This window comes from Athene cunicularia, assembly GCF_003259725.1.
Source record: "Athene cunicularia isolate RWA chromosome 3 unlocalized genomic scaffold, athCun1 chr3_part1, whole genome shotgun sequence".
In the NCBI taxonomy this organism is placed as follows: Eukaryota; Metazoa; Chordata; class Aves; order Strigiformes; family Strigidae; genus Athene; species Athene cunicularia.
Window position 1 is genome coordinate 85572809 of NW_020799097.1, and position 25497 is coordinate 85598305.

A 25497-nucleotide genomic window follows, 5' to 3' on the forward strand; every position below is an offset into this window, starting at 1 on the left:
CTAGTAATAAAGAGAGTGTTACATTCCCCCCTACAAATACTTCTGGATCAGCAAACTGCACCCTTTGAACTTTTAAGTTCTAGTTCCTGGTAACTAAAAACACGTATGTCCTTCTAAACTGAAAGTTTATTCGTAGAACCATAAAAGCAAATTTTTAACCAAAGCTTTTAATAACATGCCTTTCTAAAGGAAGAAGATAGAAGGCAATACAAAAAGACAGAGCATCCTTGTTTTCTTTTTAGGATTCACAGGCAGAGATACGTGCAATATGCAGTAAATCCAACACATGGGATGAACTAAAAATATGATGAAAATACTGATGACCTGTGCACATGCAGTAAATCTGAAATGTCCACAACACATTTACTTTATACCTCAGTTTACCTACTTGCAAAGAACTTCTTCAGGACCTCTGATTATCTAGCAGCCCTACAGCTTGTTCAGCTCAAGCTGTTTATGTGTCTAAAATTCCAGACCAATAACCTAAATCCTCAAATTTAATCGAGACAAGTTTTCTAGTTGGAGAAAAGAATATGCCTGTAAAAACCTGCTTATGACAGCATCACACAAATACACCTGAATTCTCAGTTGAAGATACCTTTTCCTTTATTCTGATCTGCCACTTCAAAAAATAGCTCTGCTCTGTATTCTGCTCAGCACAGGGTGTATCTTGCCTGCCTCTGCTTGTGATGCTCCCCAGGACACACCAAAAGAAGGAAAAAAGCAAACCCAAAGCAAAAACTAAAAGCCCCTTACTAACTATGGCACCCTGAATGTTCCCTTTGATCAAGCAGTTCAGAAGACCTAGTATTTATAGAAGTTCACCAAGTGATCCCCTTTCATGCTTCTATCTGACAAGACTGACGGCATGGAAGTCAATAGCGTTAATTCTGCAGCACCAAGACTGTGAACTGCAGCACCCAATGCTTAGGGGTAAGGAATTGCACAGCCACGTGACAGTGATGCACACCATGCTGGCCAGTGCTTGTTAAAGGTGAACTTTTTTCTGTTCTGTATTTGCAATTTGTCATTAGGTCAAAAAGAACGGACACCATTGACCCAGGGATAGTTGAAGACTGCGTGAGCAGAGTTTAAACTAGAAAGGCAAACGTAATTAGAGAAAATTCCAGTCAAATTCCAGCACTGGATTTTGTGGTTAACTGTCAGCAATGTGCAATAACGTGCAACCTTGTGCAGAATTAGAATCATAGAATCATTCAGGTTGGAAAAGACCCTTGGGATCATCAAGTCCAACCATCAGCCCCACTCTACAAAGTGCTCCCCTACACCATATCCCCCAGCATCTCCTCTAAACAACCCTTAAACACATCCAGGGATGGTGACTCCACCACCTCCCTGGGCAGCCTATTCCACTGTCTGACCACTCTTTCTGTGAAAGATTTTTTCCTAATGTCCAGTCTGAACCTCCCCTGTTGCAGTTTAAAGCCATTCCCTCTTGTTCTGTCACTAATCACCTGTGAGAAGAGACCAGCACCAACTTCTCTACAACGTCCTTTCAGGTAGCTGTAGAGAGTGATGAGGTCTCCTCTCAGCCTTTTCTTCCTCAAACTAAACAGTCCCAACTCCCTCAATCTCTCCTCACAGGATTTGTTCTCCAGGCCCTTCACCAGCTCCGTTGCCCTCCTCTGCACTCGCTCCAGCACCTCGATATCTCTCTCGTATTGAGGTGCCCAAAACTGGACACAATACTCCAGGTGTGGCCTCACCAGTGCAGAGTACATGGGGACTATCACCTCCCTACTTCTGCTGGTCACACTATTTCTGATACAAGCCAGGATGCCGTTGGCTTTCTCGGCCACCCGGGCACACTGCTGGCTCATGTTCAGCTGCTTGTCAATTAGAACCCCCAGACCCTTCTCCTCCAGACAGCTCTCCAGCCACACCTCCCCAAGCCTGTAGCCATGCAGGGGGTTGTTGTGGCCCAAGGGCAGGACCTGGCACTTGGCCTTGTTGAAGCTCATCCCATTAACGTTGACCCACCGATCCAATCTATCCAAGTCTCTCTGTAGTGCCTCCCTATCTTCATGCAGATTGACATTATAGATAGATACACATACAATTAGGATAAGACTGTAGAAGAATATGTGGCAGTTACCAGTGATCACTCAAGACAGTATTTCTGAATTCAAACCATCCAAGACTGGAACACTAAAGCAAAAACTAAGTCAATTGCTCATTTTAATAAAGTAAAATATGGTAAGCGCTTATTACTACATTAACTAATTGCTACATCTTTTGCATCAATTTTAACTTATATTTCACATTCTTATATATTAAACCTCCATGGTCTGAGATAATATTCTAAGTAATAGAGACACTAGAGCACCTACTTCCTTTGTTTCACACAATGATAACACTTCTTCTTAAACAGAGAAGTTGCTAATAATAACATTTGAATTTCTGGGACAAATTTTGGTATTTAATGTAATAGCTGTGAAGAAAATAAAACTCAGCAAATTTCAATTATCAGTAAATCCTCCAGAAGATGAAGGTCATTAAACATAAAAGTAGCATCAATCAACTAAGACTTAACTCTCCACAGAAATCCGAAATTATTTATGTGCCACAGCCACTTACATTGAGTTCTTACCAAGCAATCAAAATTATGTAAAATGTCAGATGTCTAAATAAAAATTAAATTAAATGAATCCTGAAAATATCATAGTAGACAGCTCCAATATAGATGGCAAGCAACTTGTTAGACAATCATCATAATCAAACACTGGTCAAGAGAACAAAATCTGTAATTAGCGTGAGTGGGATAGTAAGCTACAGTCAGTACTCAATAATGTTTCTGTACAGAAAGAAGATAGACAGAGCACGAACAAAAAGCACTATGAAAATTATAAACCAGCTGAGTTGAGCCTCAAGTTTTCTAGTCACTCTACATTAACTTTTAGAAACAAAGTATTGCTTGCGTATAGGGAGTATGTTTTGTACAATCAAGGACAAGAGACTTGGGCATTAGGTACACACTATTTACTCTTGTTTCAACTGCAGGTTGCTTTGCAGATTTCTGCTGCTTTCTGCATCAGACCTAACAATCATACAATGCAAAAACTAAAACTAAAGGAGGCAAAACTAAAATTAACCTCGAATTCTGTAAGCCCCCCTGCCCCCCCTCCAGGAAATGTTGGTATTAGATTTGCTCAGTGAGCAGACTCCCACAGTTACACAGTTGTGTAAGGGACAGACATTTTCCAATACAAGGGAAGAGGTGAGAATGAAGGGCTTGGGATGGGGAGAGCATGACCATCTTTTGGAACTCTAGTTCTTATTTACCTGTAGTAAAAGAATACCCATAGTATTAGTAAAGACCCAGCGCAACAGGAATACTTACATATGTAACAGTTCTGCATTGCTGGATTACCAGAAACATTTTTATGCTTTGTCTACTATGTAATGCTTCTTACAATGAGTCAGTTTATTTTGTAATGATACTTTAAAATCTTTAAATAAAATATATGTAAAGCTCATTCTGAGGGTGTATGTTCCCTCCACGCCAAAGTGGTTTTAGACCAAATTTAGTTATTCCATTAAGGTTTTTTTCCAATTTTCTATTTTATTAACATCTGTAAATTGTAGAGTCTGTGAAAAGTGCAAACTTGGTCAATCGTGGAAGACCAGTTAAAATACAATATGATGGTAACACAGATGCAATGAGATGTTTGTCATACAGCCTCTACACGACTTCCAGCTGCACATTTATTTTATTAAATACTTACCTTTACACCTGCCTAATCTAATCAGTTATTCACAAATTGAATTAAATCAACCAATTTTAATGAGAACATGTAACTAACCACTCCTTTTTTAAAAGCTCTGAACAAGAGTTTAAGGGACTCTGATCACAGAGACTGGACTGAGGGCAGGGAAGGAAAAAAAAAACAGGGTAGACAATGACAGAGGGGAGATTATGGTTAGCAAGGCAGGACAGAAGTAAAACTTAAAAGCCAGGGGAGCAATATTGTGAATCAGCACAAAGGGATATGAAGGTACAGAAAGCATCAACTAGTGACCTAGAGCAGGGTGGCTCAGCAGAGGCTAACCAAGGAAACTGGTCCTGGAAGTAGTGACAATAAATGAGAGTAGTCCACCATTTCTCAACTGATGAGCAATAGCTTTCTTAACCTGAAATACGCTTATTTAATGCAGTTTGTGTGAAATTTCTATACACAATCACAAATTTTGCAATATTGATTTGAGCCTCTCAACACTTCCACTGGAAATAAAGAAACTGAAAAAAGTAGGGTAAATTCAAAACAAATTTAAAAGCAGTATCTAAATGAAGAAAATGGTAAGAAGCCCAAGGGAAGAAAAAAACCCCTGCAAACCTAATCAAGTCATTTAGACTGAATCATCAATTACTTCCAGTGTCAATCTCTCGTAAATGAGCAAAATGCACCAAGAAGTTTCACTGAAGCATAAGTTCAGCAACACTTTTTACAAGGAGGAAGTAATATGTCATGGCTCCCTTCATTTTTTTTTCCCCCATATACACACATTCTTCCCCATATCCATCTCTAACTTTAGATTCTTGTAAAGAAATAGATGTTTTAGGGAAGTGTCTTTGAATATGTTTATTTCATGATTTATCAAGATACTATCAGAATCTCTCAAGTACTTTTCCTTTGCACAGACCACACTAGAAAAATGCTGAAAAGTCACTAAGAAGAGGAAATAAAAACCAATTAATCACACTAAGCAAAACACAATGCTTCACATCTGTGATACCACAGTGTCAAGAATAACTTTAAAAGGAAAACATTCTTCTTGTTTAGGCTTCCAAATTAAGTTCTGTGAAAAAGGTTCAGAATTTGAGCACTGGCATCTAAGTTTTAAATAATATTTACATAATTGCATAGTTCTCTTTAATTAGTGCAAGCTATTCGAAGTTTTCACTGCTGAGGTACTGCATGATAATGTGAATAACTGGTTACCACAATGTAGAAGTGACTACCTCTTCCTTGGTTCACTTGAAGCAGAGTGCTATTAGCAATAAGGGAGTAATTGCTATACCAATAAGGGAGTAATTGCTATACTAATCTCAGAAATCGTAACAGAAGAAATTACTTTTTGATGAATACATAGGATTTAAATCAGAAAATAGCTAACATGATTTAATGTCTAGATAAACCAAAAATTAAAATGAGAACATGGTCTCACATTGGCAAAATGACTTTTCCTACCTCAGTATGAATGTAAAGGTAGTACTTCAGTTTCAAGAAATACACCATTAGTAAATAGTTCTACACAAAGTAGTACACAGGTCACACTAATGCAACCAGAAGTTCATATTCTGGGATCTGGCTATCATAACTCAGAAATTATTATAATTTTCCATTTGAAAGAGCTGTGGTGGTAACATTAGCGTTGTCTGTCAGTCTTCCATAAGAAGAATTTTAAATTACCCATTCAGTTAGCAAATGAAAACAGTGAGTGATACAGAAAATCCATTAGCTCTCTTTCTCCTCCCTCTCTCTCTATAAAACGGGTTGGACACAAATAACAGGTATAACAGGTTGGACACAAATTTTTGCTATTTTAGAGGCACTCCTTTAAAACCAACCTTGCTATTTCTTCTCGGTGAGCAGTCCAGTCACAAATGTAGTCTTCCTGTTCTTTTATTCTGTGCTTGAACGTATTGCTACTTTGAGCTGCTGTCCCAGTGCTCTGCAGTCTCATGGTTTTCAGGGCTGGAGAGGTACGTAGACGGGTATGTTTAGGAGAATTACGGTTTGATCCAAATTCATCTTCTGAGGTGGAAGCATAATCTGTAGGAAAGCGCCTCCATCTTGCACTTACTAAATTAGTTTAATTATTAAAAAAGAATTATTATAGCATCTTCAATAAGAAACAAATAACATATCAGTAACATCATAAAAATACACAACTATTCATTATCAAACCCCAGATACCTCACAAAAGGTTTAATACATCTTAAAAAGAGAGCTACAAAATTTGTATTAAATAATAAATATTAATAAAAACATAAAACAGATGCTCTTTGTATAATGATGAATGAAATAAGATGTAAAAGCCAGTAATCGTATATGAGCTCAAGCAAACTGTATTACAAAACAAGGGCCCAACTCATTGACATTTAAATATATAGTCAGATTGCACTTTTTCTGCAGATTTTTTCCCAAGTTTCATTCAAGGTTTACATGATACACAAAAAAAAATGAAGAAATGTGAAGGAAGGATGGAGCTGGCACCAAGCCTGGAATGCATGCTTACACAAGGAAAGTATAAAAATTCTAGATGATACTTATTTAGCGCAGAGAAAATATGTTAAAGTTAATACTGTGTTACAGCACTCTACAAAAAAAGGACCCTCAAAACCCCCCCCCCCATATATTCTCACATGAAGTATATACAGCCATGCTGCTCAAGACAGACTGAAGCATAGGAGAACTGAAACTAAGTAGGAGGCTTTCATCCCCCTATGAATTACTAAAGATTAGAAAATGCATTTCAGATGTGCTGTCCTCAAACATTCCCAGCAGGAAGAGATATCACTAAGTGTAAAGGAATGCTCATCATGACAACCTGCTAAATTCTTGCAGGGAGTTTAGTCCCCCAAACTCACTGACATTCATGAGGATCTATAATTACTGAAGAAATTTTTAAAAGTGTGTGAGCACCTCTTGGTAATTTAAAATTACTAGATTCAAGTAATGCATATTGGTTTTAGTATAAGAATAATGAAAGAAGTAATAATGATTTCTCCTGGAACATTTAAGAAAATATTACAAATGAAGTATACATCAATATGAATTTGGGTAACAAATAATGAAGTAATTTTCAGTTAGAAAAGATTTGTGTAATGCTCTCAAAGACTGCAGTATGTAGAATATGACATTGGTGTATAAGCTTACATCCCTTCCCTCATATAAATAATGCATTGTGTCATTTTTTTCAAGTTGAAATGTGGGCTTCAAATCATGTCCAGTTCTACTACGTGTTTTTAATATTCTAACTTTATTGAAGAAAATTAAAATCTCCCTCCAGTCACCTATTGTTCTCTTTTTAGAGGTTTCAAACTTGTTTCAACCTTAGGGAAGTAGAACATAAGCAGAAAAAGCACATTTCCCCACCAACAGCATGCAAGCAATGTGTGACCGAAGTCCAAAGAGCTTTATGAGTTGGGCCCACATTTTATCATCAATTTTAATTCAAATTCTTTGTTCCAGATCAATAATATGCATCAAAGTAAATATAAAATTTATCTCAAAATCTCTCAAGTGAGCTAGTCCAGCAACTCAGCACTGTACAAGGAGCATATGTAATCATATATTAAAAAATTAAAAACTGAATGAGGAGTGAAACATCAGAAACAGATTTGATTTCTAGTACTCTACCACTGTAAGTTTCAACATCAGGATCTGGGTCTGGGAGAAGCTTGGATTTCTCTGTGTACAAAATAGTGTTTTATCATGTTAATTCGTGTTAAAACATTCAGATTAGAAGCATTTGCTTAAACAAAATATATTGATGAGATTAGTCTTAGGTCTTCTCTTCCACCCACACTTTTTAGGAAAAGATTCTTAAATTATATGTTGAATCAAAAATACTGAATTTCGTAAAAGTTTAAATATTTCAGAGATACTAACTGAAATGACTTCAATAACAATTGTCTACATAGTACCATTAAACCCCTCTACATTTTTAAGATAATTAAATTTTAAGGCCTTAAAATGTTGTTTATTTATACATTATCAATGGGTTTCTCATTTACATGGGGAAAAAGTTATTGTAGCCTTAACAGTAAAAGTTTCAAATTTGTATGATTCATGACAAACAACATCCAAGCATGTTTCCCATTACACTAGTTATACATTTGGAAGTATATGGTTTTAATACTATTTATAAATTATGCAGCCCCAAAATGTCATTGTAGTTTATGCAGATTTCTGAAAGTTATCAGGCAATTAGTTGTCTTAGACATGAAAGACTGTGAGTATCAGTACCAGTAATTAGAAGATCCTCCAAAACCCTGGCTAAAATAATCAGCAGACAAATCTAATTTGGTGACTACTCTGTAAGAAGTATAATGTGTTGACAACACCTTAAACTTGCAATTTTGATGATTTGGACACCATAATCTCACTTTTGAAGTTCTGAGGACAGACCTTATTAGGCAATTACCCCTTATAAAATACTCTCATTGATGAATTGCCATCTCAAGGTTCATTCACTTCAAAGATCCTGGTATTTGCTGCTCAGTAGTGCAATAATACTAAAGTATAGTTAATAAGGTTTGTTTTCTCTCTGTGTTCAACACCCCCCCTCCTTTTTTTTTTTTTTTTCCCCCAGAGATACCTTAACAGCTTTGATCAACTTATCTACTAGTTATTTGCAATGACAGCTAGGTCAGCAAGTCAGCAGAGCTGCCAAACACAACTAGATGCTCAAGATCTCTTCTGTTCTGACTCAATGCTTAATTTTTCAGTTGCAGCTTAGCACTTCTGCACTAGCTCTGATCCCGTTGTTCATTTTCCCAATACATAGCTCCTTCTGTAATATCATCTTCAATTTTCTCTGAAATTGTGAAGAAAGGTCTTTAGTCTTCTCTGGTTTTATTGATCACACTCTACTGTTTGATGATGCAATGCCTTCATTAAATCTTTCTTTGCTTGTGCCATAAAATTACTAATTCTGCTTCACATGTCTTCACAGTGTTGTTAGTTATCGAGCCTCCTACCACAGAAACACCCTGCTAATTGCTTTAACGCTGGTAATTCTTATCCAAGACATTCTATTTATCTGCTTGTCCTTTCATTCAAAAGTAAGCAATACTTAACTGTATCAAGTATTAAAAAAGATTATTGAAATTATGCACTTGCTTACAGCTCTGACAATTTCAATGCTATTATGTTGCAATACATCCACATGAAGTAAAAGACAATAAAAAAAAAATCCAGTGACTACATCTTTTTTTGCCCCCTTTTTACAGGCATGTATGTCTGAACATTCAAGAAGATTTAGGACATGTAGAAATAATAACTCTGGCAGACTAGATTTAAGAAGCAAGATTCTGCTGCCAATGTTTAGTGATATGCAGTGTAGTAATGTTAACCCTGATGAGAAGACCCATGAAACATTTTTATCACTTTGATAGCAACCAGTCTTCTGGTAAAAGAAAAAAAAAAATGAAAACCCCTGTATTGGTAATGATCATTCATTTTCCAGTCTTTCTAGGTCCAGGGAGAGAAGAAAATACGTCACTGTTATGCTTTGATTAAATGTGCCTGAAGTAAAACATATTCAAATAGTTGAACCACTTTTGTCAGGCACTTCATCAGTATTTTCCAAAAATACTAAAATTAAGTGAATTGTTGACTTCTCTCGAGACAAAATTAAATTCAGGAATTCTAAAAATGTTTTAAATATGTTTAAAGATACAGTAATAAATGATACTATTAATAACTTGATGTATTGGGTAGTTACTAGCATCATTTTATAAGATGCTGATAGAAAAATGAGGATGTGTCCTCTAATAGGAGATATATATACACTCCTGTATATACTAGAAGATTGCACCACTTTTAAAGCAATTTAGATTTACCTGAAGTATACTCTAAATAGTCCTGTAAAAAAATTATACAATAAGCATACTGATACAGACAAAATCTGGAATTCCAAATTCTAAGCAGAAGTCATAATATTCTTTACTTGCGTAGTAAAAATGATTGATTTATTAAGCCATGATTTTGTTTTGAAAGTATGACTGCTTTATTAACTGCTTTCAGATTTTTGCCTTTACATTGTTACAGGCTTCTCCCTGATTTTGATATATAAACTGATAAAGCTTTTTATGATACAAGCTATTTCTACAGTAGATTTTTCTAATGTTTTAAAAAACATTTTCTAATGTTTTTTAAAAATGCCTATTATATAGCCTATTATGTTGGGGTAGCTCATAAGAAGACAGCATCTTTTCTCTCTTGAAAACAGAGCATTTTATACAAGCTACAGTAAACTTTGACTGTGTAATGCAGGTAAATAAAATGAACATTAAACAAAGATAACCGTGATAGACTAGCAGACTGGGAAGACAAAGATACACCCACACTCCTGAACAGAAACAGCAAACCGCTTCAATCCAGCAACCTGGGAAAAGTTTAGGAAATCTTTCAGGCTGCACACATCAACTTGAAACTTTGATTAAAACTGAAAACATGCCACTTTTCCAATGATATCTTACAAGGGAAGACTGAGTTTTTCTCTTAAGTTTCACCTTTTTTCTGGTATCTTTGTGGATATCTGTCATAATATTAAACAGATTCAACTTTATAGTTCAGTGAACACCTCATTTGCATCTGTACAGAAATTTCTATTCAGCTAATAAATAACAGATATCTGTCTAGGGAATAAACACTACTAAGAATCCTAAGAAGGGAGACTTATGGTATACAAGAAACTAAAAAGGCAGTAGGACTGTGGGAAACCTAACTATCACAGATGTTTATATCATCTCTGAATGGGAAGCAGTAAAGGAGAATATATAATCTCAGAAGCAAGACACAACACTGGAAGCTATTCTATTTATTTTTTCTTAGACTGTGGATTGGCTTCAAATAAGGTCAAGCTGGTAGTATGACAATCCAAAAACCAAGAGGACATCAATTTCAGATATTCATTCCACGTGAAAGATCACTTACTTAGAATTATCACATTTTAATTGTGATTGATTTAATATTGCTGATGGAAAAAAAAACAGGTGCTTTTCACAGTGCTTGCACTTGAAGTATTAACTTCTAACAGAATAGCAGGTTAAAATTAATCAATTGTAGGGATTTTTCCTTCCATACATTAGATAATATTATAGTAAAGGAACTACCACATGGAAGAAGATCAACATGATTTGGAAATAATGATGAAATCATAAATCGTTATGATTTGGAACAGAGAACAGAAACTACTCCAAGGCAAGGCAAACATTTTAATATCAATTACTTTATGGTATTTCGTTAGTGTTTCTGTATATTTTTTTAATTTGTTACTTCATTGTTATTATTATAAAAAAATCCAATTTTTGTAGTTCTGGAGGCTAATATTAAATTATAATTATCCTACAGATGCTCAGGGTATACCTCAGGAAACACTTGCTCTTTACTGTATTTACAATCCTACCTTACAAATAAATACATTTTTTATGCAGTAAAAAGTGCTGTTGACCTTTGAACTTCTACTACTATGACTGGAGCAAAGAGATCTCTGCTCTGCTTTTGTACAAATGCAAATCAGTGCTGCCACATCTGAATGCCTCAATGGAACTCTTTGTTACTGGTTTCAAGTTAAAGAACATATCCAAAGAGTTAAAGGATTACAATTTCTTGTCTTTATGATTTTAAGTGAGAAACATCCACAAGTCCTGCCAAGGAGGCCTCTTACTCCAAAGAGAAAAAAAAAAAAAAAAAAAAAAAAAAAAAAAAAATTCCACATATTAAAAATGTCTAGTATTGTATAAGACTAGTTCAAATAATTGCACATACCTGAGGGAGAATTATGAGCTGAAGCCAAAGATTTGGATTTTGAATCTGAAAGTCGAGAAATGCTATTGGCTCGAGTTCTAGCAGAAACTTTGCTACTATCTCCTGCTGCTGTTAACCTTGCACCACTTCTGATAATAGCTTCTGGGGTACGAGATGAAGCAGTGCTTCTAGTTATGGTTGCTTCAGAATCACTACGTGCTGATAAAGAGCCAAGTCGAGTTCTGCGAGGTTGAGCAAGTAAGTCTATTCTGGAAATACTTCTCCTCCCTGATGGAGGTTTTGATGTAGAACTTGTAGTGGACACTTCGGAAGCCACTGAAGCCTTATCGGCATCAGCAAGCTCGCTATCTGAGGCTTCACCAAGCCGTGCTCTGCGCAAGAGAGAAGTCCTTGTAGGACGAGGTCTTGGAAGAGTGGTAGATTTACTGGACTGCCCAAGTGCAACAGGAGAGGTTTTTGATTTAGCTGACTTTCCTTCCATCTTGGAATGTAAAAGTTCATCTGCTGAGGCAAAAGGAACTCTTCCATGTGATTTGCCAGAGTAGGTTTCCTGGTCAGATGATAAGATATCGGAAATGGCAGAATGAGGTACACTAGATGTTTGGTCATCATCTGTCAAATCTACTGATGGTTGTCTCATTCTTCCACTGGATTGCACAGTTTTGCGAGCATCAGCTCTAGATCCACCATCTGAGGATCGACTTTTAGTTTTCTTTTCCATCTTTTCTCGGGCACTTGTTGCAGAAGATTTTAAAACATCCTTTGAAGGGGAACCAGAGGAACATCTATCTTTATATAAGGTTGTAAAGCTCTTCCTCTTCTGCGTGGATTTTCTTTCAGTGTCACCAGTAACAAGACTGATCGTGCTGGCTGTATCTACATCTGATTCTGGTGATATGGAATTATCTCTGTTATAGCTAGGAGTCTCAGGACCTTCATCAGTTTTATTTTCTTCACGCAATTTAGCTTCAAGGAAAGCCATTACAGCCTCTGTGTCTTTTAAAATGAGTGTTGTATCTAGACTGGAATCAGTGTCCATCGAATCACTTCTATCACGTATCCTGTTTGCAGATGCTAAAGGGGCAGCAGATCCACTCTGCTTATTAATGTGAGGAATAAGTTCTATAGGTATATTTGTGCTAGGCTTATCAATAGTAAAGCTACCTTGTCTCACTAATGGTTTTGAAGATTCCTTTTTTTCTCCTCCAGATGCTTTAGGACTTTGCCCTTTAATAGTTTCCTCATTTTTTCTTCTTCTTCCCTCACTCTGTGACAATTTAATTTCTGCTTTATCTGTAACATGCCCAGGAGCTTTGTCTTGATTGTCAAAAGTTTTGGGTGACATAGCAATGTCCTCCCTACCTTTGTCAACCTGGTTTGCAGCAGGTTTTGTAGAGGATAATTTTGTGGGTGTCCATTGTCCTTGCTCCCTTCTTTCTTGCTGTTGAATTTTTGCTAAAGCTTGTTTCACCACAGAAGTTTCTCTGCTACTTTCAATTCTCTCTTTACTGGAAGAGCTGGGGAAACAAAAAACTTTGTCTCCAGTTGCTTTGGGTGAAAGCCCATTCATTGTTCTGCTTGACTTAGCTATACTTCTGCTGTCAGCATCTGAGGCATGAGCTGGAGTTTCTTTCTCTTGAAGTTCAGTGTCTTGCTTTTCACCTATTTCTGATCTCTGATGAGATGTAGTTTTTGCTTTTGAGCTTTCATTCACTTTCTCTTCTTTGGGAAGCTGTGGAAGTGTCCTCCTCTTTCGCTCACCCTGGCTGGTCACAGAAGTAGCTGAACCAGTGCTTCTGACAGAAATACCAGACTCACTGATGTCCGTGTCTAAAAATTAAAAAGAAAAAAAATAATCTGAAGTCATTCAATAGCAACATAGATAGCAACATTAAATTCTTACAACTGCATAAGACTAATAAAACAACATAAACCACAACTGAAAAAAGCCATTAGTCCATTGCTCTGTTCAACAGCAGAATCAATTATACTTAGACAAATATATGTTTAAAAACATTTAACAAGTTCTTAAAAGTCTTAGTTGATGGAGATTTGACAATCCCTATAAAGTATTTGGGTAGATAACTCTCAAAATAATTTTCTTTAACATGAGCTGGAATTTCTCCAGTTTAGCCCATTATTGCTTGTCCTATTCTCATTAGGCATCGTTTCCTCTTTACAGGAAAGAGTAGAAACACTCCTCTTACTACAAAGTGGAAACCATGAATTACATTAACTACCTCCAAACTGTACTAACTTCTAGCTATGTTATTTCATCTCACTGTTGCAATACATCGTGAAATAAAACCCAACAAAATCATGTGCTACCATAATTTAGAATGGATATCTCCTGATTAAAGAGATTACATATATCAGAAAAATATTTCTGTATTACTAGAAGTAGAATGTTCAGAGTGTCATACAAAGGAACAGTTCATTCTACACAATCCAAAGTGCTGATACAGAGTATGTGTCTATGAAAGCAATGTCTAAATGCCTGCAATGGAATTACTGCAATGAACCATTTCTGGTTTATTACAGAGATGTAACCAGGACAGAAAAAGCCATCTTCCAAAGTGTACTTCCTAAAACTAGCATATTGCAGGAAAAGGGAAGAAGTAATTTCAGAAACAGTGTAAGAGTGCAAAGACAGCAACATCCTCTGCTACAAATAGACAGACTTTCTTCCCAAACGTATCATTTTGACCATGATTGAGCAATCACCTGTTTGTGCGGCATTTTGGGCTAATTACTACCTTTTTGACACTCTGTGACTGTATACTGGGAAAGGGAACACTTCATGACCATTTGTGTCATTGTTGCAGGACTATAGTGTTTTTTCTTGCTTCACTGCAATTTCAGTATATATGTTCCATAATATGGGCTATGATAGCTCTCATGGAAAAAGGGAAGTTTTCATAGACAGAAGAATTTAAGCTATGTAAGATAGGCTCTCCACAAAATCAAATTCTTTTAGTCAGCTGTGTACACTGGGACCCTATATATGAACATACTTTTTATGTTCTCACAGTTGGTTAAAACAGGTACACAACAAATCACTGTTATATTAGCATACCATTACAACAGGGAGCGGAAAGCAAGTATTATATTCCTAAACACATTCAGCACTAGATTTCAAAGCTACTGAACAGATTAAGATCCCCCCCTTCCTCCTTCCCACTTGCCTGTTCCATAGTCCTCCCCTCAAGGAAGGGGCTGCAGTGCTGGGAGACACTCTTTCAGCAGTATTGAAAAGCCCTACTCATGAAGAAAGAACTTACTATTGTTGAGAGAGCAAAAAGAATGCTTTTAATCCAAATAAGACACTGATGTATAGAAATATACATAAAATGTATAAAAAAGCATCAAAAGAATGCAGTACTACTGCTAAAGCATTTTCAGTTGAATTCTTAGTGGATACGGAATGCTCTTTAGACCGAAAAATATGGCCATCCCATGAACTGTTGCAAGAAATAATTGAAGCTGAATACCCCCATTTTAGAAACCAAACTTTTTCCACAGTGATGACTGTGCCCTCCTTGCCCATTTAACAAACAGAAGTTGTGCTGTCAGAAACAAGCCTTTATTACTCAGAGATAATATGAACTGCTCTGACTTTGATGTTTGGATAGAAAGAACTCTTTTTGCCAGTTCATTTGCCAGTTACTGCAATATAATGTGACATACTAACACACACACACCTCTCAATTCACTTTTTACCAGGAGAGATCTACAAAACAACTGCTCTGCATATCCTGTTGGGAACTTTCTCTGTCTAGGCCTGCCACCAACATAGGTTGTTCCAGGAATATAAACTGGAGTATAGGGCTTCCCTCTCTGCAGGAATTCTCTAAGCACTTATTATAAACAATCATACTGTATATACACAATTGTCATATCTGCTACTTTCTGAGCTCTTCAATCTTTTCTCTTTGCATAGGGTCACACCTTTGATGAAGAATGCAAAATGACTTTTTTTGTATAACACACCTTTTTTTATACAATCTGTGTTAGGACACTCATTTGAGAAGCAGGAAGTATCTCTGAAGTCTAAGCAAGGTTTTCTAATTCCTGAACTATTTTTCTTGGAAATTATAAAAAAAAAATGGTGGTTCAATGAAAATCAATATGATTGAAGATTGAGAAGATTGACTTCTTTCAGACAATACCTACCAGATCAAATCTTTTTTATGTATTTAGGCATGTAACTTGCTTCCTGGCGAATTTCAAACAGTCCTTAGTTGAAGAAAGGTGTGGAGTTGTTCAGCACTCTCTTTTGCTATATACATGTTACGTGAAGTTTAGCTACTAAGATTTCTGAAGAAAATAAAGGCATCTAAGCCAACAAGACAGATTTTGTGAATTGGTCTTTGGAAATACATATTAAATTGTGCACTATGCAGTAGCTGCTTCACTTAAACCATAAAGTTCTTAGAATGGTAAAAGAAGCATTCATCTCTCTGAAGATCCTAGTCAGTGTCCCAGCTGAAAGTGATAATTTAAAACAGTACAAAAAACAAAAGACCAGCCAAAGGATAAGTCTCAAGAGCTATGATTTTAAGTGCCCTGTATGTATACCTGATCCTTCCAAGTACTGCAAAATTTGCTCTCATTTTCCATTATTCTATGTACAAGGTACATCAGGTAATTTAATTTTTCCCATTTGCATCTCATTTGACTTTTAGTATCCTATGAAAAGTTCAACTGCTATGAGGGGTGGAAAAGCTAATATAGAAGCAGCAGTTACTGGTAAGAATTCTTCCATGCATTGATAGAGAAGTTTGCATTACACAACATCAAAAGCAAAATTTCTTTGTAAACTTCCCCCAAAAGTAAAATGAGATTATGAAGTTGGAACGTATTTTATTGCTTGCTTTAATAAATGGCCTCATCTTGTATGATTATAAAATCATGTGACCTTACTTCAAAAAGTAAATTATCAGAAAATTAACTGTATTTGATGAACAAGTTAATTAAACATGCTTACATATACTTTCATCTTCTGAATATAAACCCAAATAGAAATTCAGTTACTAAATCAATACATAACAGCAGCTTCACTTTGGAAGAAATTCCCAATAATATTTCAGTTTCACTTTAAAAAAAAAAAAAAAAAAGTAGTCAAGTTATTTATTCAAGTTTAAAATTAAAAGTCATGTTCTTTCTCTTCCTCTCATTGTGCCAGAATAATACACAGAATTAAAAGCTAATTCTTTTGTGAAGAAGCTAACTGGCTTTTTTCCAACAAAGAATAAATTGTACAGGTAAGATCTCTGTAAAGAACATAGAAAGTATCTGGATTAATTTGTGTTATCCAAAATCTAATCTAAAATAAATCTAGCACAAATCCACTCAGGAAACGTATATATTAGTTACAACTATGTTAAGATGTTGTAGGATAAATACAGGGTATTTGAAAGAACAAAAATATAATTATCACCTATGGGATTTAAGATTGAGCAGTTCAAACAGTGGTTCAATTCATCTAACCTGGGCCTGGAACAAAGGGGGTTATCTAAACTTACCAAAAAACCTAAAATGTGGGCAGAAAAACATAGACAATATCATTATTGTTTTTGTTGGGTTTTGTTGGTTTGGGTTTTTTTTGGTTTTTTGGGGTTTTTTTACATATGCCATATGGAATAGATAAACACTTAGCAGAAATCTCTGTCATTACACCTTTACACTGCTCTGAAGACCCAAGAAGGTGGTGGGAGAAAAACCAGCAAAAACCAAAAGAACTTAGCAATAGGCAATTTTTTCTGCAGAAGGCTTGACTGCTGGGCAGAGTGCTGGGACCAGGTTTGCAGTCTAAGCAGGGAGAAAAATGACATGGTTCCTCTCTGAAAGTGGTTAAGACTTAGTTTTATCAGTTGAAAATGCAGTCTTCTCAGAGACTAACATAGGTCAAAAGATGTAGCTAGCTCTGAAATTGTAACAGACATGGATTCTTGAAAATCTGAAGAAAGCCAGCAACTATAACAAAAAAGGTAGAGAACACACATTACACTTGTGAATGTGACTTTTGGGGGATTTTGGGGGGAAAACAAAACAAAACAAAAAAGATGCTCAAAACTATAGAAAAAAAAATTCTACTCACCAATGTCTAACAAGAGGTTATTGAACATACTCAGTAGATGGTAGTATACCTTCACAAGTGGTGGTGCACATACAAAGCATTTCTACTTCTAAAACATTTTTTTTTCCCCTAATCTTTTAAACTTTGTTTAGATGCTGAAAATTTCAGTCAGCTGTAATAAGAGGAAATGCTGGAATTGCAGAACAAAAATGTATCTCAAGTAGTAGACTGATAATTAGTTACTTCTTGATCACTAAACAGCGTTACCACTTTCAGAATATGAAGTATTCATTAACATGACATCCCTTTGTAGTTACCAATCAATTTTGTAATGAAGAGCTGCATTAACTCCAACTCAATACAGAAGTATCAACATAAAAATTACACTATAATTCCATCTTATATCATCATCTCTAAGGTGAAATTGAAAGGAAGAAAACAGCAGAGGAGAAGTAAAGTAAGGTAAGCAACTCCTTTATAGTCAAGTGTAGATCTTAAAGAACAAACAATTTAAAATAAGAAATGTGAATAGTTTAACTAAGGAGAGATGTAGCCTGAACATTTGGTACTCACAAGAAACAGAGATAAAGTTGTTCATTGCTGAGGAGAAGGTTTCTATGGTTTTCTGTAAGTATGTTATGTTTCAGCTTAATAATGACTGAATAGTAAAGTCTCAGGTTGGATTTTTTAAGAATAAATCTGTTAAACTCCAATTTGGGGCCAGTACTGAGAAAGATGTAAGGAAAGAAACATACTATGCACACCAACCCAAACTCCATTCAAGTGAAAGTTTCTTTAAGATTGAACAGATTTATATTTTTTGTTTTAGCAACATTCAGTTTAATATTGGCACTCTTCTGCCATGCCAAACAATACTACTGTTCAGCTTGCTTTTATGCAGTTTCTTCTCAATGACACCGAAGTATTTCAGGTAAAAATGATGTACTAAGAGTAAGAAAGTTACTTATTTAGGCACATAATTGCTCTTTCCTCCCTTTCATACGTTTCCTCAGCAGAAATTATGACAACAAGAACAGCTTGTAATACCGTTTTCTAATGGAGCAGGCACAGATGACTCCAATCTGATGTCATCTTGGTCATGGTGTGTGTGATTAGCAGCCAAACTGGCCCACTGTGATACCCAGCGTTTACTTCCAGGGGCAGTAGAACCTTCCTAAGGAAGAAAAATAGCAGAGGAAAAATTACAAGTGTTTGACAAAAAGCATATCCTCTTTCCAGGTTTTTCCTGAATAGATAAGTCAGACACTATTTTCCTGGAGGAATTTGAAAAAGAAGTCTATCTCAATAAATTTTGGAGTTATCAGCTCTAGAATGGAAAACAAACAAACAGAATCTATATAGTTGCAGAATCAGTACAGAATAAACAGCATTTCCTAGTGCAGTGAACTTTTAAAGATCAGAATCTATATAACATAGAACATGTGCTAGTTTTAAAACCAGGTTATTTCAGTCCTCATCTCAGAAGAGCAGAAACCATGGCGTGTTGGGGTGGGGGTGTGTGTTCAGAAATTAAAATGTGCTTCAGGAAGACAAGAAAGTGACAGTTTACTAGTTCAGAAGACCCTCTTGTCCAGATGAAATATTGTATGTACTTCATTACAGACATACTACCTTAAGGACTGAAACAGATAACCTATGATGGAAATGAAAGGAAGATCTGATTATTTGTTTGGCCTAAAGGAAAAAAGAAGCAAGGATTAGTTTTAAACCATTCAACTGCATAACAGTGAAGTCAATGCAATCAGTATCTGATCATTTTTGCAGCTGAACTAGAAAAAAAAATTAATTTACTTTGATGGAAATCCTTTTGAAACCTTGAAAATTTTTAAATGTAAAAAAAAAAGTAAATATTCTTTTTATGTTGTACTGTTATAGTATCTTAAGTTTGCATTTTTCCTTCAAAAAATTATTTCTAAATATAATGCAATATTACAGTTTTATCCAACATTATTGTAGTCTCTCTTGGTCAAATCTCCAAAACAAGACAACAGGCAACTCTTGATGCATATATATGTGCATGTGTTGTACACACATGGGCTGTACACTGACAAAGGCTTTATAGAAGTTTACATAGTCTAATTTGTTTTACTCAAAAGACAAAGCAATGCAAATGACAGAAGTCATTGATTACTGTTCCAAAGGAGTTACACAACCATAGGCAATTCAAGCAAGAAATCACAATTCAAGGTCAACAAAAGAGATAGGAAGGACATGGAGATACCAGTAACTTGCTTAATAAGGAAATTCGTAGGAGCTATTTCAAAGGTTAGCTGAAGCTCTGCTGGCTGTTCAAGTGCTGGCTCTTTTATTGAAAAAACTAATTTCTCCCTAATGACTTGTCCACTCTGGGACTCTAGTCTTTGACCAGGAACCAACTCTACAAATTTTATAAAATTTACTTAGCATAAATGGAATGGTGAACAACGCAATCTAAATTAAAAATTACTTAAGACATTTGAGAAGATCTTATGATTTTGAATTTTTCCTAATTAAATGAATGACCCTAATTAATGGAAACAAGTTTAACATCACGAATCTCTTTCAGAATATTAGGAATATAGTAAGTCAGAGATGCACCAAATAATTTGTTTGAACTATAATACAAATTTCCACATTATAAATTAATTTCTTAGAATCAAAATGTTATAAAATTCAAGTGTAATAACAGAAAAAAAAAAAAAAAAAGGCAATTCAATGTTTTTGTTATTTATAGGTATTTCTGAACACAATGCAAGGAAAAGGATGCCAGAAAAGAATATTACAAAAACCCCATGCACAAATGTGTAGCATTTATGCATTGACAATTACTGCTGAAGTCTCATTTTTCTTTCATACCTCTAACACTTTCTTTTCTCTATTTCCTGTCCATACCAGTGAACTTCCATCTTTAATAACACTACTAATTACAACCAAAACCAAATATGATAGACATCCCAATTATCTTTGCTACAAAATAACTAGTTCCTTGTGTACCACCTAACCATTTCAGAGATACAGATGTGATATGTACTGGAAATCTGAATTCCACTTCACAACAGAGAAATATATTAAGATTTTGCAGATTAACTGTAGTAGAGCAACATGATAAATTAACTTTTCTCTGAATGTAAATAAACTGCCAAAAAAACATCTACATAGCAGTGAATGTAAATGTGTTTTGCCGACTCTCTGTATATACAAGCACAGACAAAGCTATAAAAAGCAGTGCCTTTTGACAGTAGTTTAAGGACATCCAAAAGGTGAAGGGTTTATAAAATACACATTAAAAGAGTCACATTCAGTCATCCTAACAGGCTTTCTAAAATCCATATCAATTTGCATCTTGCAGGCTCTCAAGTAAGCAATCATCAAAATTTTCTCTTGAATACAAAAAAGAATTTCCTAGTCTTTCAGAAAAGCTGGGTTTACATAAGAGATACCAGCCTTTTAACTTTGTGTTAAATCTGCTTTCCTTTATGATTATCTCATATACAATCTAAAATGAAGTAACAGATCTTCAGAAGATGTACCAATGGATTTCTGTGGACTTAATTATTCAGCCTGAAGATCTATGGCTTTAGGCTCTGTATCTGAAAAAACCCAAAATCACTCACATGACACCTGGAAGCATTTCTAATACTTGGCATTTCAGAGCAAAACAGTATTTATTAAAAAAAAAAATAAAAAAAATCAACAAGCTGAATATAAAAGTCTTTTCAGACACATACTCCAGTCATCTCATGTTGTAAGACTCATGTTATGCCATCCTTTCATAAACTGAAGTGCCGTCTTGAAAGCAGTTCTTTCAGTCCCTCCCCACACTACCTGCTTCAGAACAATATCCCTCCAGGGTTGATGACCTTTTTTCAAATTTTCATACTTACTTTATTCACAGCCAGTGTCTTCACATTTGTCCTGGAACAACATTGACATCTATCTCAAATATTTCTTTTTCCTTCTGTTGCATTTACTCCGCTTATACAACAAAACCCAACAATTGTCCCTATCTCAGTTACTACTTTGCTAGACTAAATGAATTGTATCAGTCTGTTCTCATAAGGTCAATCTCCATTCCCTTAATAATCTAAGTAGACCTCTTTGTACCTTCTCTAATCTTGTATTCACTCTTCTTAACCAACAATGGTAACAATTCTAGTGTAACTATTCAGAGGAAGTTTCACTAACACCTTCTACCATGGCGACAACACTGCCCTTCTCTATTGACAATACATTTTCCCGGGTATCCAAGGGTTAAATCAGCCTCTTCACAGCCATAAGACATTGGTGACACAACAATCCTATGTTTCAGTATAGGATCTAAGTTCAAACAAAAAGTAAGCATCACACTTTAGACTGAATGGTTTGCTCTACAGAAGAATAGAAAATTACTGTAATTTGAGAGGACAAACAAAAGGAAATACAGCCTCTAAATACACACAGCAGTTCTCCATTTCTAAGAAGTAATATTGCAAATATTTACATGAATGAAGATACTTAGTAGTCAGAATGTAAGCTGTATTATTTATTTTATCTTTAGTGGAAAAGACATGAAATGAGCATTCAATACTGGAAAGGGAACATTGTAGTCAATGGCACTGATGACACTGAAGATGTAGAACCATGTTTCCAACTGTGCTGCAGTTCCAACAAAAAATTAAAACAACCCCCCACAGTCCAAACAAAACCCACTATGTCCTTAAGCAGCACATCAAAGATAATGTTGATAAACCATGTATATTATTTAAGAACTGTGGTCCGCATAGACAGCTAGCCACTGAAAATTTAATAGAAACTGGATGGATAAATCATAGCCCAAATATCTGCAGTACTTTCATTAATCAAGCTCACATGATAAGAATAAATAATAACAGCAATAACATTCTTTTTGTTCTCTATCTTGTTTAATTTTTGTTCTTAAATCACACTTACCTTGGTTGGCAAGTGGCAGCTTATAGTATAGAAAATGAAACCATTTAAATATTTTAAATAGATGGATTTAGTATTTCTACTGCCTATCTGTAATCATTGAAAAGGCAAGAATCAGTGCATGCTGGCTCAATACAACTGTGTCAAGACATTCACTCTGCATTTTATTTAGTCTCATGACATAAACTACTCCAAAGTACCTGAACTTGTCATATCAAAGGAAAAGCTGATAATTTATTTATAAAAAAAGCGCAGTTTTTAGGTCCTTTCCAAGCATGTTATTCATAATACTTCACAAGCCCTGTAAAGGTAAGATATTTAAATTCAGAATAATCTTTCAACCCCCAAAATCGTTTTTATAAAATCTTCATAATTTCCCAAGCCATCTTTTCTATCTTCCTGAATTGAAATATCTTGAATTTTTATTCTCCGCTTCTCCTATGTAAATCAAATTCTGAATTTGCCTCATTCTGCTAAATCATTTATAGGAACAACTGTGATGGGCAGCTGGAACGAGGTCCACCCATAATCTGAGTGTATGCAAGTCTGGAACACCGAGCTACCCTGAGGTTACCTGACTATTTAGACAAGATCTTCAATAAGGTTACTAACATATGATCTGCAGCTCAGTAATGCAGTAAGTCTTCCAGAAACCACAAGCAGAAAACTTTGTATATAACAAGAACATGATACCCACATACTTTACAAATCAAACACATTTTCCTCTCCCTTTCCTAGTGATAAAACAAACTGAGTGTAAGTTTTGGTACTAGGACTTTAAAATATTACAATCCCCTCTCAATAGCTACCCTCATGATTGTTTTCTCAAAATACACCTCGATTTTTCTGAATTAGCTTCTCTTTTACTTCTACATGTGTATCCACCAATTTTTATTTTTAACTCTCTCTGGTAAGCTTTTTGCCATTTTCATCTGTCCTCATCAGTGTCCTTTTTACACTAACTCTTGCTATCCACATTGCTTATGTCAGTTTTGCTCCTTTACTTACCAATTTTCATTTTTCCCCATCATGCCTTGTAAATTAAGACTGTGCCATATAACCCATTCCCTTCCCAATATACAAAGACCTTTTTATTCATCAAAGCATCCACAGTAACAAAATGGCATCATTCTTGTAACTTCAATCTAAATCAAAGTGAGTTTTAGTATGCCATTGCCAGAAGAATTCTTAAACCTGCCCTATGATTGCAGAAGTCTCACATCTTCTAAAATCAAACCCTGTTATTTGCAAAGTATGACACCTGGAAAGCTCAGTTATGTTTATAAAATAAAATATATATTCTGCTGCTGCTTATGAAATTACAGAAATGGAAAAATATCCATAATTTTAATAATCTTGAAAAATGATATGGCACAAATGAGCTGAATGCTGCAAAAGGCATGAAAAATAAGGGAGAGGAAGACTGTAGTTACAGATTCATGTAAAGGAGCAAGATGGAAGGCAAAGTTTGTCAAATTCTTCCACAGGACATGCCCATGCTGTATGTCAATAATCTACACAAAGCAGAAACCTTAAAGAAACTATTCAAAGATACTAAATTAGATACAGTAACATACTTAGCCTATCAAGACTGCACAGTAGCTAAAATGCAACCATGATAAACACCTCTAGGAGAAACAGATTCCTAGATACTAAAACCAATGTATTTGCATGGCAGGCACAGAAAGTCATACTTTAAGCTTTTGATATATTCCAGAAAATTTGCTTATTTACAAAGTTTGCTAATTTACACATTATATTTCAGAAACAAGTTTGCCGTGGCAATTAGAAGTGTAACGTGCTTTGCTACTGTTACCAGATTAATTCTGCTGCAGTGTAAAACCATTCTGTTCCCAATGCATTTCAAGTTATAGTTTATCCATCACAATGACACCAGAATATCTCCCACGATTTCAATATGAAATATGATTAACATATAGCTTGTGTGCATATTCTGAGTCAATATAAACATGCATTCCTTTGCCTAATCTTTTACCAACTGATTAAATTATACTGATTCTGAGGCAACTAACATGAGTGGCATCTCACTTAAGAACTCAAACCGTGAATGAAAAATCTGAAGTCCTTTGGCTCCACAAAAAAATCTGAAATATACTATCCACCATTTTTTTCCTAGCTGATGTTTTATCGCACATTAAATGCATACACCTTACTTCAGAATTTTAATATAGTTACTTGATTTGGGCTATAAAACAATCAGCTTTTCCTGCTGCATAAGTTGCGAAAAGTGTGTAGTGTGCAAATGTATGTTGCAAGGAAGCTCCTGCTACATTTCCATTACACTGGTGTCAGTGCACATAGAAAGGTAGCAAAGTTCATAACGTCCCTGTTTCTGACAGAGAAAATCTGAGAATGCAATAAAGGCCTAAGAAAAATAAAATACTTATAGATCTGAGCTAATATTTTCTAGGCAAGGTTTTGTTTGTTTAACACTTACTGATGAGTTATTAGTGCTCTCTCTTTTTGGAAGAAAAAAGAAGACCATCAAAAATTAAATTCTACCTCTGTGTCAAGAAATCCAGTTGTACTCAGTGGTCTTTTTTCTTCCAGCACTACTGTGGCAGAATTTATAGCCCAATCTTTTACTAAATCTTTCTGGTTCTCGTTGATAACAGGCCTATTATAATCCTGGCTGTCATCCACTCCAAATACCTGAAAATGAAACAAACCATTACATACATTAACCCAATACCATCCTGATAAAATGTTCAATGTTAATGGATGGATGGTGGCATGCTGAAGAGTGAGTTTTAACAGGTTTTGCTGTATTATGCTTATCTGTCATCTTGGTGAAATCTACAAATTAAATGGAAGAAGTATCTACTGCAATTAAAAAAAGAGCAGAAGTCTATGTCAACACTGAAAATTCAAGGAACTGCTAACTGGAATGGTCAGATATGAAAAAATGACTCTTGATGAAAAAAAAAAAAAAGGTAAAGGCAAAAACCA

At 35.3% G+C, this 25497-nt stretch overlaps 1 protein-coding gene across 8 annotated transcripts in view; it reads right to left on the reverse strand.

Moving 5' to 3' along the window:
- Positions 1-25497, reverse strand: part of CEP170 (centrosomal protein 170) — a 100636-nt gene that overhangs the window by 12497 nt on the left and 62642 nt on the right. For 4 of the 8 annotated variants that reach the window (XR_003397990.1, XM_026844743.1, XM_026844740.1 and 1 more), the window contains exons 10-13: positions 18649-18775; positions 11523-13352; positions 7386-7436; positions 5591-5825 (exon numbers count right to left, since the gene is read on the reverse strand). Coding sequence is in view for 7 of the 8 variants with exons in the window: in XM_026844743.1 (XP_026700544.1) it covers positions 5591-5825; positions 7386-7436; positions 11523-13352; positions 18649-18775 (2243 nt within the window). In the remaining variant the exon portion in view is untranslated. Of the gene's footprint in view, positions 1-5590; positions 5826-7385; positions 7437-11522; positions 13353-18648; positions 18776-25050; positions 25201-25497 lie in introns of all 8 variants that reach the window. The other 4 variants (XM_026844742.1, XM_026844741.1, XM_026844745.1 and 1 more) reach the window with 3 other exon arrangements.